We start from the raw sequence: 16,865 nt of genomic DNA on the forward strand, positions 1-16,865 counted from the left end.
ATCCATCAGTCGACCGTCACTGCAGACAGCTCAGTACAAACGTTAAACCTTTATTTACATCAGAGCGTGGTGACAAAACAATGTACAATCATAAGAATCTGTTCTTGAGTCCATAAATACACAATAAAAACTGGAATTTGGCACAAAAACACATCAGTTTGAGGGTTCAGTCTCCCCTCAGTCAGTGCATTAAGTAGAATTTATAAAATATTAATGAAGTTTTGCATTTGTGGATTAAAAATACACTCTGGCTTCAGAATACACACATTCTGTATTCACGAGGTTTAATAAGTGATACATAATGTATCTAGGCTGAAATACTGATGATGTTAAAATGTTGCATCATGTGATCCACACACACTTTCCACATTCAGCGTGTTTTCATGCCCATCAGCATCGTGGTAACGATCACGAGTCTCCTGGTTACGGAGTGATGGTGGTGTTGACATGTGAAACATGGAAACACCACCATCACTGCTGGTGGTCCGGTACTGGTTGAGGTAGGAGTAGGATTCTTCCCTTGAGAAGCAAAAACATACACACAGCACTTTTTTAATGGAAATCTAACCGGCCGTTTCTCCAGGCTGAGATTAAACATCTGGTAAATTAGTACATAATTAAAGGAACAGTTCACCCAACAAAGACAATTCTGTAATTACAGAATGGAGAGGAGGCTCATGAACCCACTTAGCTAACGCTATTAGCTCAGCAGCTACAGCGAAGATTTCATCTTATTAAAGGATGTAAATCTGGTCTCCTCAGATCAGGTTGATCTCTGTGATCACAGCAGACGAGCTGTGTGGAGACATCTGATGTTTAAATCATCTCCAGCTGCTTCAGCTGTTCAGCAGAACGCTGCAACTCTGTTTTACTGTGAAGCTCCAGAAATGTTCTGTGGACTACGAGACTTCACCTGACTTTATATCATCAGGAGGAGACGATGGCTGAGCCTGACTTTATATCATCAGGAGGAGATGATGGCTGAGCCTGACTTTATATCATCAGGAGGAGATGATGGCTGAGCCTGACTTTATATCATCAGGAGGAGATGATGGCTGAGCCTGACTTTATATCATCAGGAGGAGATGATGGCTGAGCCTGACTTTATATCATCAGGAGGAGATGATGGCTGAGCCTGACTTTATATCATCAGGAGGAGACGATGGCTGAGCCTGACTTTATATCATCAGGAGGAGATGATGGCTGAGCCTGACTTTATATCATCAGGAGGAGATGATGGCTGAGCCTGACTTTATATCATCAGGAGGAGATGATGACTGAGCCTGACTTTATATCATCAGGAGGAGATGATGGCTGAGCCTGACTTTATATCATCAGGAGGAGATGATGGCTGAGTTTACAGTTTGGGTGAACTGTTCCTTTAAGACTACGACATTGATGAGTTTGATAATTAAATATAAATATATTTATTCCTCTAACTATGGAGAAATCTTTGTGTGATGTAAACATCTGAACCTGAGAATAAGCTTTGCACTGATCGTCGGTGCCTCTACATGCTGAAGATGTTTCCCAGCTTGTGAACCGACAGGCTGATCCTCCCCGACAGCTGCAGCTCGTCCTTCAGGAACCGTCCCACCTGCTCCGAGTGGACAACATCACAGAACACCCAGATCTCCACCCGCTCCCGCTGGATGTTGGCGTTACACGTCGGCAACCTGGAGCTCCGGACGGACCGGCTCACGGCCTGCCACACCTGCAGGGGGAGGGGCCAAGGTGAAACAGGAAACAAGGATGAAGGACAGAGAATTGGACAGGAAGGAAGAAGAAACTGATTTTCTGTGACATTTCACAGCTATTCATGAAAAAAAAGGAATCTAATTACAAACAGAAGTCGAGCTGCACAGAAACACAAATAAATCCAACTCATAAAATATATTAAAAATAGACCTGTCGGCTGGTCGCATCAGATTTTGTACAAATATCATGGAAACAGTGAAAAAAAGCCACTTCATTTCCAACTTCTATTACTCAAACAATATTCTAGAAATATTCAGTTTACTATCATTCTCACATTAGAGAAGCTGGGAGCAGAGATGATTTTGCATCTTTACATGACAACACATTTATCACTTGTCAAAAACAATTCGAGGTTATTCTTCTCTCAGTCAACGAACAGTTGCAGCTCTAGAAACTCGTCTAAAACATGTTGTAACTCGATGCTGAGACACATCTTCACCCTGAGCTCAGAGTAAATCTGTTGATGTTGGAGATCCTGAGCGCAGCGGAAAACAGACTGAAGGATGGAGGTTCAGATAAAAATCACACTGAAACAGAAACTGCGAAATCAGCATTTACAGAACAGCTCAGACCTTTTTCACGAGGGTTTCCCATCAGCTGACCGCTGATCTGAGTGTAAAACTGCTGTTTTCTATCTCGACAGAAGCAGGTTATCATTAAAAAAAATCCACAGCATCACTTTCATTCAGTGTTTCCTCAAATGTCTTATTTTGTCCACAATCTAAAGATATTCAGTTTACTGTCAGAGAGGAAAGATACCAGAAAATATTGTCAAACTGACATCAGATAATTTGGACATTTCTTTCTTAAAAAATGACACCAAATGTTTGATAAATAACAAAATAGCTGCAGATTGATCGACTAATCAATGCAGCTCAAATTTTCATGGTCCTCAGAGGATAAATTGGTTCAGACTAAAATATTTCAGCAACTCTGCTCTGAGTGTGATAACTGTGGTTCAGACGTTCATGTTCCCCTCAGGATGATCTGTTGTAACTCTGCTGATCCTCTGACTTTTCTTCTAGCGCCATCATCAGGTCAACATGTTCATGTGTCCAGTACTTTAGTTTATGACCGAATACCTGCAGATGTTAGCTAGCTTATGTTAGCAAGTCCTGTTCTGTGAATAATCTACTGACCTGTTCGATGTCCCGCCCCGCCCCACAGTTGTGCTGACTGATCACCCATCTGACCCTCTGGCGGAGGTGGAGCCTGTGGACGGACACCATGTGATGGAAGTGTTTGGACAGAGACTGGGAGCTCTGCAGAGGAACTTGTTTCTGTGTGAAGACGCTCCATGAGCGTTTGAGCGGTGAGTGCGTGACAGGGAAGACACCTTTGTCTTTGTGTTTCTCATGAGACAGTCTGCTGATGTCTCTGTCCGCTCTGTTAGAGACGTCATCTTTGGGTTTTTGTGGATTTTCATGTGCTGTTCTTGTCGTCTCTGCACATGGACATTCATGAGATCTTTCAACAACAAGACTTTCCACCTCAGGTTTCTGAAGTCTGTTTTGTTCTGTCCGAGTTTGTGTTTTGCTGTCAGAGACAAGTACATCCTCTAAACAGGTGATGATGGGAGCAGGTCTGGCAGGTCTGATGGGCAGGTGGCGGTCTGAGGGGAACCAGGGGCTGAAGACTGGAGGAGTCCGACAGGGGAAAGACTCCAGAAGCTTCTCCGTCCTCTCTATCAGAGAGCCGAGCCCAGCAGCGGATCCAGGCTGATAATACAGAACCACATCCTCCATACAGACAGACGGAGATCAGAGGACCGACTGCACCACCCACCTCCTCCTCATCCTCCTCCACACCATGACCTCACTTCAGCACAACAATGCAAGGGATGATGGGAAAAAAAACAAGTGAAGCCTGTGGGAAGAAAAACACTGGTTACTTTACCAGTCACAGCACTTCTACTGAGGTCTGCAGTTAGTTAACACTTACTCATCAGAACAGATGTATTGTGATCAACTCATCAACTCTTAAGGCTGTGATATGAGTGTGAGTCTAATGTACATATCCTGCAACACAACTGAAGCGAGAGGATCTCCTAAACATGTCAAAATATCAAAAGCAAAGACAAAAAGATAAAAGCAGATAAAAGAAAAGCAGCAAATCTTCATATGTCGTTGCTGAAACCAGCTGATGATATCAAATGATGACATGTTGTGAGATTGACTAATAATTGCAGCTCAACACATCACACACTGTTCCTCACCTCCAGTTATGCTCCTATAAAACATTACTATAACTGCTGTGCAGCTGACCAGACCAGCGGACAGACCTAGTTGCTTATTTGTGAAAAAATATAAGAATTAATACAGAATATAGTCAAAATGGGGCTCTACTGTAAAACAGTGAGAACCAGCATCAGTGACTTTAACAAGGTTAACATTTAACACTAACATAAATAAGATTTAACTAATTTCCTCATTAAATCTTATTTAGTTAATAAGATTTTACATTGTTGTGTCACTTCACTATCAGACCTGTCTTGAATTAGTTGCTGCCACCTTGAGACAAAAACGTGACAGTGACTTCAGGAGGAACTGCTTCCGACATGTCCTCCTCTTTCTGTGGCTGTCAGCTGATTTACAGTAACACAAAGTAACGTGATGCAGCTTTAATATTTACCATTTTTACCAGTCAACTAAATAAAAAGTGTTGAAAATACAACAGACTATAAGGCTGCTGTAATTTTATGTCATTCAGATCAACGTTAAATAGTTAAATCCACGATATTATGAACAACAGCGCTGAGAAAAGTTTAGGATATCGTTTATACTTTACAGATTTAGTTGGCAATTAAGATGTGATACTTTGGTTTTGCAGGTCTCTGCTCTTCAGTCCCTCACAGGCAGCTAATGTTTTTAGCTTGTTATGCTAGCGGCTAGCTGTTAGCTAAGCACAGTTAACAGACTAGCAAGAAAAACCCCAAGCAATCGACGGAGAAGAGACAGAAACATTTCCAGCAGGTATTAAACACATAACTGTGACGTTTTAGTCCAATAACATAAATACAAACCTTTAAACCAGCGGGAAGTGACGGTCCTCTTCAAAAACAGCCATCAGAGTTCACACAGAGCAACATGGCGGCGGGTCGCTGTGCGCCTCCCGGGAAGTCTCGCGATAGTTGGAGTAACATGAAGACGACTCAGCAGAGCGTTTTAACACTTTAAGGATGAACTGATGTAAAATATCCAAAACAACGAAGGTTTCTATGTGCAGTTTCACCTCAAACAGTGTACAGTCTTTAATTTATATTATTTGACTAAAGTTAAAACAAAACCACAACAAAATTATCGTTCCGTTAACAATTCATGTTGGATTTGCAAATACAGCTTCTCTGCAACATCTGAAACAATAATATTCTACATAAAACCTTTTCAATCAATATTTTAATTTCATTATGGTTTAAATTTAACAACATAGGCTACAAATTAAAAATAATCTAAACCTCAACGTGCAGCACGCGGGAGCCCAAACCACACGACTCTCTACTGAAGAGTTTTGTGTCCTTTAGTGAAGCCCGGTCTCGTTACCTCGTTTTAAAAAGCTTTATGAATTAAAGTTTCTCACCCAAATGGCTGAATGAATCGAGCTTAAGAAATGACACTGACGCAGCCCACTAGTTTGTCAATAGGACATTTTATTTCATACGTCTGTTGTCTTTATTCAAATTACAGTAATATACTTGCTGAGATGACCACCGGCTGCAGCCTGGACAGCTAAAACTGACAGCTGTACTACTTGAAGCAAACTTTTTTCTTTTTTTTTTTTTCTTCTTTTTTAAAATTATCTTGCAACAGAAAAAAAGCACATATGCCATGAGATGTGTGGTGTGGTGGTGACGTCAGGTAGGTCGGGTTATAGTGCTGGTCTAAAAAAGAAAAACAAAACAGAACAGAAACAGAAAAACAAAAGAAAGAAACATAGCGCGTTGTACATGTTGTAAAAGGATCAGAATATGGCACATTTGGTCCACGTTGGTAGTTTTATTATCTCGTTTTCAAACATGTAATAAACAAAAAAATAAAGAAAACAGATCATAGTTGTACGTGTTGTTTTTCCCCAGAAGCACAGCATTAATGACAGCATATTGAAAACAAGACTGTAGAGGGGGCCGCTCTTTAAGTTTCTCTCTTTTTGTTAAAATCTTGGTTCATCAGCCAATCGTTTGTTTCGTTTCTCCCTGGTACAGTAATTATTATTATTAATATCTTTCCATCCAAAATGAGTGGGTGGGGGGGTGGGGCAGGGGGTGGAGCTTTGTGGATGATTGACAGGGATGGCTTTGGACATTCACAGGAAGTAGTCAGGAGTGCGTCTGGTCACATGGGGCTCGCCGCGGCGTGGGGCGGGATCAAACTGAAGGCTGAGGAGGAAGAAAAGGTTTGTTAATGTCAACATCACTGGTACAGACTTCAGATTAAGTGTTTTAATTGTAGACGAGTTGATCCAACATACATACATTGATTGTGTCAAATCAGCTGTTCTTAGCAACTACAAGCTAGTTAGCACCATAAAACTGTGTAGGGAGGAGGCGTTACATCATCACAATTGTGTTTATTAAACTTAAATCAATCCTCATAAGCTGCCTTCTGTTTTATTCACATGTTTTATGTCACATTTTGTCCCCTTCAAAGTTTTGTATAGAAGTTAGAAATTCCAGTATCGTGTCAACATGTTTTTAGTTTCCTAAACTTCATCATAAAAACCACAAAGACTTCACGGAGCTGCCGGTGCTTTTAGCTTTTCTTTCTCTCTGGTGTTTCCTCCACAGGTCACAAAAACACACCAATGAAATAAGTGGCTGTCAATCCTTTTGTTTATCGTGTGACTGAACAGAGATCGAAACTCAACCGATCTAAACAAAAGTGCTGAACGCCTCACATCAGGTCTGACCGATACGACCAAGTATTACAATCTATTTCTAAAGTTGGGAACAATTCACAATTTCAGTCTTTTTCTGTGCAAATATGGAATAAAAGCATAATTCAAACTCAATTTTAGACGGAAAATGAGCTAAAATAGTTCAGAACGGCACCACCTGCACGGCTGTCACTGAAATACATCCGGACACAGGTTTTCTAAGGGCGCAGTCACGCTGCACAATACGAATGTGCTCAAACACGCTTGACCCTCAAAGTCCAGTTTGTTTGACCAGTGTGAGCGCTCAATTCTGATACTCAGCTCTTTAATGTATTAATACTTACAAAGAGTATTTCAGAGTGTCGTCCAGTTCCATGATGGCTGCCTGGTTTCCACAGCGGTAGCAGTAGTTTGGAGCACTAAAGATGGTCACCACATTCTTATCATGGCCCCAGTTGTAGCCCTGAAGAAACAACAGCACATTTAAATTAACACGTGCCACAGATCAAACTGCAGAGGGACAATTACACATCAATTAATTCATTAGTTGACCGATCATGAAATTGTTCTTATTTTGTCTTCTGACCACATTTTTACTTTATTTCTAGTTTGCTGCAGCTGCTGACTGAATCTCATCCCAACACAAAGTGTGTTTCAGGTGAAGAGACTCAGTGGGAGTGAAACTGACACAGAAACAGGAGCACCACTTCATTATACGACGTTGCTATGGATACGTGAGGATTTTTAGGATTCTTCAGTCCACTTGTGTGCCAACGTGACTGAAACACACTCAAAAGGACTAAAGTTTAAACTCTTATGTGTGTTTTAGTTTGATACGAACAGATCAAAATTCATCCAGGAGACGAGGGAACGTTTCACACTTCAGAGGAGAAACAACGACTCTGGTCAGGTTTCATTTCAGTGCTTCATCATATATATGTTAGTTCAACTTCTCACATACGAGGACTTGCTCCTTGTTTTCATCATATACAACAGTAAATTACATTTGTTTTTTGTTTTTTTACCATTTGTCAAGTAAAAAGGGTGATTTGAGGAGATCACTGAGCTCCAGAAGTTGTGATATCTGCCTTTACTTAACATGTGAAGTGTACAAAAACAAAACACTACTCGTGCGTCTTTGTGCTCGTGTTTTACCTCCATGACCAGCTGATGGGCGCGGGACACCAGGGTGAGGCCGTTGGCGTGGTTGAAGGTTTCAGAGATGTCCTGTCCGAAGGTGTAGCCGGCACCTCGGGGAGAGATGCCCCACCCACCACGATCATCAGGGTCCGACCACAGCAGGTCACACATGGGGCCCTGAGGGAGGAAAAAGACACATCAGTGACCACAGTGTTGTTCCTGCATCACCATGAACACACACACACACCGTCCAGCTGCCACATATTAGCACCAAATATGGATTAATCCGCCGCTGAAAATAGTCCCCAACAAATGTAACATTTCCTCCTTTCTGTTTGATAAAGACTGGGGACAGAACTATTATCAGGGCTGATAATCAGCTTTATTTATTATTAGTGTTTTTTCTGTCTGATTGCCGATAAAATTAATTAATTATAAAAATGCAGTACTCTGGCTCTGATACAATGTCCTCTCTCTGTCCTGCCCACAATACTATCTGATTGGTTACACATCACCAGGAACAGCCATTTGAATCTGCAAAGTGACTTCAGTTATCAAGTAAAATGGAAAATAAAATACCAAAGTTAAGTACTTCAAATAAGCTAAGTACTTAAAATTGACCAGTACAATACTTGAGTAAAAAGTAAAGATAATTTTTTACTGCAAATGTATATCGACTGTCCTTGATTACTAATAATCTCATCTGCAAAAGTAAAACTAAAGTGAGCAGTTGTTTTAAAAGCTGCTGAACCTTTTAAAATGTTAAACTGTGCACTTGTGAGGCATTTTTATAGATTTACATCTCCAGCAGGAGCCCAAGAGGCTTTGAGCTGAGAGCCAAAACAGAGGTGTTGACAGAACAACATCAGACTTACCGCAGGATCAGACTTGTTAGATTAAACTCTGGTTCCTCAGTAACATTTTGATTTGTGATCTGATATCAATGAAACGATGATCGCACAGTAAAACCTGTTACAGCATTATATCTGTGTGTGTGTGTGTGTGTGTGTGTGTGTACCTCATGTGGGACTTCTTGCAGACGGTCCAGAGCTCGTATGTGATCCAGAGTGTCTATGGAGGGAGACAAACCTCCGTGCAGACAGAAGATCTGAGATAAAAACAAGAAGAACGATTTCAGTCCAAAAGATTTCATCCAAACAGAAAAGTGATATTAACCAAAAAACTTCTCTCATCATTTATATATTAACGGCACTAAACTGGAAGTGAACCACTGAACATAAATGGAGTTTCATTGCTACTTGAACAAAACTGAAGAAAAAAGACCAGATTAAATGTAACTTCAGTAGAGATGAACGTCCTACCTGTCCATCAACCAGTGCGGTGAGCGGCAGGTAGTCGAACAGGTCTGTGAAGTACTTCCAGACGTTGGCGTTGCCGTACTTCCTCAGGCACTCGTCGTAGAAGCCGTAGACCTGCGTGATCTGCCGCGACTCGTGGTTCCCTCGCAGGATGGTGATTCGCTCCTGGAAACGAACCTGAGCAACAGAATAATAAAGATCAATTATTCAAAGAGCTGCGACTAACGTCTGTTTTCATTTAGAGCTGAAATGATTCAGAAATAAACTACAGTTTGGTTTTTTTGTCTTATAAGTTTATTTAAGTTTGAGGCTGTTGGTTGGACAAAACATTTAAAGACGTCTCCTCAGACTTTATGAAATTGTTCTGGACATTTCTCATCATTGATCAATTGATTGATCAACATTTTAATTGACAAAACTACGAATCGAGATGATAATCTGCAGATTTAAGATGTTCATTGTCACTTTAGTACACTCGTGTTGGTTTTATCATCCACTGATTACTTAATTCAATTTATTGTTTTAATTTATTGATTATTTCTGTACAGGAGCCTCTCAGATGAAGAATTTCACACGAGGTAAAAGCTGAAGAGCAGAATCACTAACTGAAAGTTGACACCAAATGTCTCATCAGATGGTTCCTGATTTCATCTTTCACTTTGTCAGTTTCTGCTGCTGCTCGTGTTTTGACAACATTTAACTTTTTTCATTATTTCAATAAAGGGAAAAGTGTGTTTGTATCAGCGCTGGAGCTGAGGCGTTGGTCACATATCTATTACTATCCACTATATGCAATTTTGTCCCCCAGTAACCTCCTGAATCCAACCTTTCACATGTCGGACGCTGCTCGCAGTCAGCTGATGACAGCTGATCATTACATCATGTTCTCAAATGTGTTTATGACACAATAAAACTTCACATTAAAACTCTCAACACAGACACAGTGAGCACAGCAGCGTCCTGATGTCCACATGAGACGAACAAACACTGAAGCTGATTCAAAGTTTCTTCAGATCTGTTGCAACAAGTCAAGTTCAGAGTCACTGAGGTTATTTTTAAAAGCATCGAGGCAGCAGGATCAACTGGTTTACTCTCCCGCTTATCTGATTTGTCAAGATAAACAATCAAATGTCAGCAGGCTCGAAGCCTCGCAGAGCCAAGACTTCAACATACAGCTCAGCATCAAAGGTTTATGTTGCCGTCTCCAACACCTGATGTCAGTGACAGAAGTGAACACCGGCCTGACTTATCAGAAAGTGTTAAAAACATTACAGCACGATGTTTTTAGCAAAATATCACAACAAGCTCTACCTGATAAATAAGCCGTGAGTGAAATGTACATCCAATGTGGTTTCATGTCGGCTTCTGGAGACTGAATACGTTCGAACACGTCGACTCGGCCCGTCGCTGTCAAATGTTCTGAGAAAACCATTTTGTTTGACTGTTGACAACAGAACCGGCTCATTCAGGAGGTTCTTCAGACGGGTTTTTATTTCAACTGATCCAGCTGTCGACACACGCTGTGTGACTATTTCTTTCATTTGCTGTGTGTAACTACAGTGACGGCTCTGTATGTTTGGCTCCAAGTGTCGTACACTCATGCTGTCCCTGAACACATCATGCAGCTTAAATGGGCGGCCCGCCCAGGCAGATTAGGACCTGTCCGTGTATTTAATAACCGAATTCCCATTTGTTTTTGCACAATTGTCATTTAATAACTCACACAGAGCGAGCGGTCAAATTCAAGGTGCGTTAAGAAATAAACAATATTGTTGTGCCGTAATAAGCTGCCTGCAGGAAGTAAAAGCTAGCCGAGCTATGATTTCCTAGCCTGGCCTGTTAGATGGGCTCGTCACTGCAGCATTTCCTCACAATCAATGTTTCCAAAGTGGTTTAATTTACTTGGCACAAGAAATAAATTACAATCCTTCAAACAAAAAAAATACTTGCATACAATACATGCTGATTTGACACGCTAATTACATTTGATCGTGAGATCAGCTACAGCTGACTAATGCATGTAGACTTGTCACCCTGGGAGCAGAGGTGTTACATAACCTTCTCACCTGACTGCACATCAAAGGTGTCCTGTGGTATTTAAACTATCAGCACCACACCTCTGGTTGGACAGGCTGACAACACACCTGCCACTAAAGCATCTGCATACAGACAGACCTTGACATGTAGTTATTTGATTTGATTTTGAGTCATACATAAACCTTTGACTGGTTTATACACACACACACCACACAAAGCACCACAACTACATTCCTGTGTGTGCAGACAGACTGAAGCTGTTAATTGCCGTTTTCACTACGCAGCTGCCATGTTTTAACAGTCAGTCAGATCACCGTTAACTCATCAGGAGACATTAACTGACATATTAGATTTTGTGGTCATCAGCTGTGGTGTTGCACAGTTAAAAGGCTAATAATCAGCTGATGATCAATCAGCAGGCGACATGCTGGTCAATTTTGATTCACGTTTTCTCAGCATTTATATGTTTGCAGAGACTTCAGTTCCCTTTGTATTTGAACTCAGCCAGATTAAACTGAAGTGTGAGTTTATTCTGCTGCTGGTGTCTGTGGTGGGTGTTTATCAGGGTCACACCCAACAGTCACAGCTAAATCTCATATGACTCCATAAAAAAAGCCCCTGAAGGATATTAATAAGTCCTCTGTTCTTCTCAGCAGCTAAGACACGATGTTCATCACCAGATCACAGATGGTGGAGCTGCTCCCAGTGACAGACTGGTGTTTGTACCACATCTCAACTTGAAACGTTAAAGACGGAGGCTGGATGTAACACTAGTTCTGGTCTCTGAGGTTTAAGGAGAGGGTTGTTTAGAGGAAGTGTTGATCAGCTGATTTGCCTTGTCCCTATCAGTGAATGAGCTTCCTGCAGCAGCGGTGACTGTGTGCTGGAGGTCTGATGGTTGGACTGAGACAAAAGGACTGAACAACCTCTTGCAGCAGAATGCACCGTTACCAAAATCCCCCCTTTAGTTTAGAGGTGGAGACACACAGGTCCTGACACAAAGGATTATAACTCACATTACCGTCGACAGCAGGAGAGAAAACATCATTTGTTTGTTGAAGCAATTTAACACTTTATTACCTCCTCTGGCTTTTTTGTGTGTGTGAAAGAACTGAATATAAAGACTGTTTGAAAACACTGACTTCTATCTCTGCATTAACACATTTGGTCTCAAACACAGTGAGTGTTTACCTTTAACGTGACGAGCAGCGTGACCGTCTCCACAGAGTAGTAGCCTCTGTCGACGTAGTCTCCCATGAACAGGTAGTTGGTGTCGGGAGACTTGCCTCCGATCTTAAACAGCTCCATCAGGTCGTGGAACTGACCGTGGACATCGCCGCACACCGTCACCGGGCATCGCACCTGAGGACACAGGTAACAACGTCACAGGATCGTCTCAACCAAATCAACTGATTCACCTACATTTGTTTGGTTTATGAGTGTAGAATAATAGAGTTTCCTCAAATAACCCTTTTACTTCTGAAATGAAGTTTTAGTCTTTCAGTTGGGGATCATGTCTGTGATTTGGTTTCCAGCTTCTTCGGCTTTTTATATTAAACATCGGCCAATTAAAGGCGACGACTCTTGGCAAAGAAAAAGATCTACACAGGTTCTTTTATCCTAAAAGCAATTTATGTGGTCGACCAACTTTTTTGTTAAATGTCTTTTTGTTTTTAACTCTTTAGGACGTGTTTGTGTTTATATTTTCGTGGGTGACCCAAAGATAATTTTCCTGCTTCGGTTGGACAATAAAGTTACTGTATTCTGTAACAGCAGCAGAAAGGTCAAAGCTATCCACTGATAAGACAACACATATCAGGAACAATGTGACTGGTGCCAATATACCCAGTAAAGTTTATGATTGTTTATTGGTGTTTTCTTACATCTGGAGAAGACTTGTACGTCAGTGCGACTCTGCAGCTCTACAGTACTTCATTATAATATTTGTCACACAGTTAAACTCAGCTTCTGAGATTTGGATTTTGCACTTGGCCATATTGTAATTACGATAATACTTTGATTGTGCAGCTCTACAAGAGATCACGACAAACTGGAGAAAGCTACTCAATTTATGTTTAGTTAAGATTATACTGGTCCAACTATTATTTTCAGGGTCGAGAATGAACTTATATTATTTTGTTTTAAGACAAACAAGTTGGGAAATACTGAGTCACAATACTTAAACCAATGATTATTGTTTAAAATGTACTTTTAGATTATATTTACTGTTACAGTCACCTTTGATGATAAAGCTCAGTGTTTAACTGAAAATATCCTGTCTCAGAAAATCTTTGTCATTATTTAAAAGCTGGAAAATGTTTCTAAATGTAAAAAGTGATCAACTAATATATCACCATTTGATGTTTTATCATTATCATCATAATTAAGCTACAAATGTTTATCAGTCAGGATCCACAACAGACAATATCTTCAAGTTTCAAATACATTTCTTGTTGATTACGTCCACTTCAGTCAACCATCAGCAGATCAACACCATTAACATCCTGAACAAAAAGACACCTGACGCGTCACTGATCTGAATTTCACTGAACAATAAACAAAGCAATTTCCTCAAATGGTTCGTCATTTCCTCATTAGAGGTGAAGTTCTGTAACAGGATGTTGTTTAGTTGGATTACAGGTCAACTTGGCGGAACAAACAGCTGAACTGTAACCCGCTGCGAAAACACGAGTACGCTGGAAAGTATAACAGACGGTAGACTGGCTGTTTTTTACATCTTTTTTAAAACAATATAATTAATATGAGCCTTTTATACACAAACTGGTAGATTTCTGTTTCTAAAAAGACCCTGTGGCCTTTAAAAGTGAGTGAGTGAGAGTGTGAGAGTGTGTGTGTGTGTTGGTGAGCCAGCAGCTCAGCACAGTTTGTCGTGTAAACACGGTGTGATTTTGTTCTGACTGCAGCGACTCCAAACACGCCAGAGGGAACAACAATGAGAGTCAGCATATTATCTTAACATGTTAAAAGAAATCCATTTTAAATACCAGAACTTTAGTCAAACAGGAACTTCTATTCAGTGATAAACTGTAAAAACAGTGTTTGGGTTCATCTGAAGCATCAATCTTTTCATCAGAAGGTAAAAATCTAATTCAGGAACAACTTTGAGCAGATGTTCGTGTCCCTTCCTGCTCAGAAACGTTTTGATTTAAGTTTCCTTTCTGATGGAGTTGAAGGTTTCAACATCTGAACCGCCCGTTTGTTCAGTTCTTCTTATTGATTATCAAAATCTCTTTCATTCATTTTGCTCCAATCACTTAAATTACTAATCAACCAAAAGATTCAGCAAACGCACCATGTTCTGCTGTTTGGGGTTCTTCTTTCTGATCATTTAGACTTTGATTTACTCGTCTAATTTCTTTTTAAATATTAGTCTTCCAGCTCTACAATATTTGTCCATCCTGCTTGTGATACAGGAAGTCAGCACGGGCTGGATTTTTCTCTGCCATTGTAGGAACTCTCACCTCCTGAACGTTGGACTCCTTGGTCAGGATCTCCTTGGCCTGGAGAGACAAACACACACATTTTTTAATTTAGTTTACCACCTTCAGAGGACATTTTCATACGCTCAGTGATCATGTGAGCACACAGGAGGTTAAATAAAACGCTTCAGACGGACACACAAACAGTAATTCATGTCGCACATGTCCACGTTTAGCCTTCATGACAGACTGACGGGTTATTTTCAGGCGTCAAGACCGTGTGACCTCACAGGACACCGTAGCAGAACGTTCAACGATGAAAATGAGAAAAATCGCTCGACTGTGGTTAACGTATTATTAATGTTCTTCTAATTCTGATTCTTAGTCGTCTCATCTTGTTGAACAGACTTAACGCTTGTCAGAGATAATAACGCTGAGTTACATTGAATTAGAAATAGTAAAAAAACAGAAGAAAGACTGCAGATCGTTGCTGCTTTGCAAATGTCACAGCAGACGCACAACAGGCAGGAAACATGTTTTTTTTAAAAGACAAACACTACAAATAAGAATTCATATTCAACACTGAGCTCCATTAAAGACTGGACATGTCTGTCAAACCAACAGTCGATTCATCTAAAATCTTATAAAACATGGAAAAGCAGGAAATCCTCACATTTGAGGAGGAGCTGCTCATTTTCCTGATGATCGCTTACTTCAGTAATCCTTCTAAGTGGGATGTTTTTCCAAATGTATCATGTGGGGAAGTTTTCCACCCACTAAAAAACCCAAATCAGCTGCTTCTTTGTCCGTTTTACTTCACAAAACAGTGTTTTCAGTCTTTTCCTTCATTCATTCAACTCACAAGGAGCCAACATTATTCCTCCACAGTCCGGAGATGACGGCCTGCTGCCTCTCTGAGCCCTGTGCTTATAATATGCGCTTGGATTACATTAAAGGTTAATGATTCAGAAAAGCAAACGGACGAGTTATTTTTATTGTGTGCAACAAAAGCTGAAGTGACGTCTGAACACAGAGGCTTGTCAGGTTTATGCAATAAACGGTTGATCGATAAAGACAGGGCGCGGTGCACATCACCCCGCACACATACACGCTTTAAAACACAATTACCTTCAACATTAACACAATATAAAAGGTCCAGAGTAAAACATAAGCTCGTTCCTGGGCTGTGCAAAAATCGCAGCCTCGTTAATAAACTGGCAATAAAATGGGATCAGTCTATTTGCTGGTAAAGATGTAAAAGATGTGAATTTTCGGCCCGTCTGACCCGAGACGACGTTTGTTCGATTACCGTCCACATTAGCACACTTTAGTAAGGCTGGGCAGTCAACTTAACAACATTATCTTATTTGAAATGTTATTTAGCTGCTGAAGTGCTGTGAAAGATTGGAAAACTCCGGATGACTGGTCGAAAACGGGGCGAAAATAGCCGCCTTGCCGTGACTTCATTCCAGAAATTAGTCGCAGCCGCCATTGCATTCTAGGCCACACTGAGAGCGAGGCCGACACACAGAAGAAAACCCGGATTGCTGAAACCAACTTACCTTCTCGCAGAGTGTCCTGACTTGGTTTTCCGATAGCTGCTTACACTCATTTAGCTGTTCGATCCATTGGTCTAATTCTTTAGTAAAAGATTTGTCTTCCATGACAGCCGCGGTAGCTTGCTAAGCTAGCTGTGTTAGCTACCTGAAAAAACAAACTGGCCTGTGTCTCGGCGCTAGCTGCTTAGCTTGTCGTATTGTTAACCCGATCTAGTCCCGCCAAATCGGTTGGAAAAATCAACGATAAGACCTAAAATTAACGAGCCGTTCAGTCAGTTTCTATCATGATAAATCACCGAGGTTAAGTTACCAACGTTAAAAAAGAGTTTATATTGGCCGGGGGAGTCAAAAGGGTCGAATGTCCCCGATGCGACAGACCGTAGCGGCAAAAGGCAGCGGCGTCGCAGCGGCTAGCCGAGTTGCTAAAAGAGCTAGCTACAATAACATCCGGGCATTTCAGCAGCGCGCAGACTCAGCGCACCAGCGCCCCCGCGTGGAAGGAGCGAGAACTGCTCCACGATCATACTGAGTTTCTCTTCCTCACATTAAATCTGAATGAAGCTGATGTTTGTTTGTTTGTTTGTGGCCCTGATGACAAACAAACACACTTCACATTGTTTCAACAACGTGTTACTCCATGTTACATCATAAACATGTCATGGCGACATGTTTCGGACCTAATAAACCGCTACTACACCGCCACCCCTCCCAAATGAGCAATCAGGAATTACTCATGAGAAACA

The 16,865-nt window shown here is 41.0% G+C and overlaps 2 protein-coding genes across 4 annotated transcripts; both read right to left on the bottom strand.

Moving 5' to 3' along the window:
- Positions 1-30: 30 nt before the first annotated feature.
- Positions 31-4,853, bottom strand: shld3 (shieldin complex subunit 3). Of its 3 annotated transcripts, none has more exons than XR_012178773.1 (4): positions 4,781-4,853; positions 2,898-3,624; positions 1,441-1,714; positions 31-519 (listed from the first exon to the last, which is right to left on the bottom strand). XR_012178773.1 is itself a non-coding variant. In XM_073465390.1 (4 exons), exons 2-3 carry the CDS (start codon positions 3,501-3,503, stop codon positions 1,511-1,513), a joined length of 810 nt encoding a protein of 269 aa, XP_073321491.1. In that variant the 5' UTR covers positions 3,504-3,624; positions 4,781-4,853; the 3' UTR covers positions 31-519; positions 1,477-1,510. The 3 variants fall into 3 exon arrangements, 2 of the variants coding, with proteins under 2 accessions (XP_073321491.1, XP_073321489.1); XM_073465390.1 differs by having other exon boundaries at positions 1,477-1,714; XM_073465388.1 differs by having other exon boundaries at positions 31-1,714.
- Positions 4,854-5,384: 531 nt separating this feature from the next.
- LOC140995397 (serine/threonine-protein phosphatase 2A catalytic subunit beta isoform) lies at positions 5,385-16,547 on the bottom strand. Its single transcript, XM_073465386.1, has 8 exons — positions 16,126-16,547; positions 14,606-14,644; positions 12,315-12,485; positions 9,090-9,263; positions 8,786-8,875; positions 7,783-7,944; positions 6,972-7,090; positions 5,385-6,130 (listed from the first exon to the last, which is right to left on the bottom strand). The coding sequence occupies exons 1-8, from the start codon at positions 16,225-16,227 to the stop codon at positions 6,058-6,060; spliced, it is 930 nt and encodes a 309-aa protein (XP_073321487.1). The 5' UTR covers positions 16,228-16,547; the 3' UTR covers positions 5,385-6,057.
- Between the last annotated feature and the right edge of the window lie 318 nt (positions 16,548-16,865).

This window comes from Pagrus major, chromosome 5 (genome assembly GCF_040436345.1).
Source record: "Pagrus major chromosome 5, Pma_NU_1.0".
In the NCBI taxonomy this organism is placed as follows: Eukaryota; Metazoa; Chordata; class Actinopteri; order Spariformes; family Sparidae; genus Pagrus; species Pagrus major.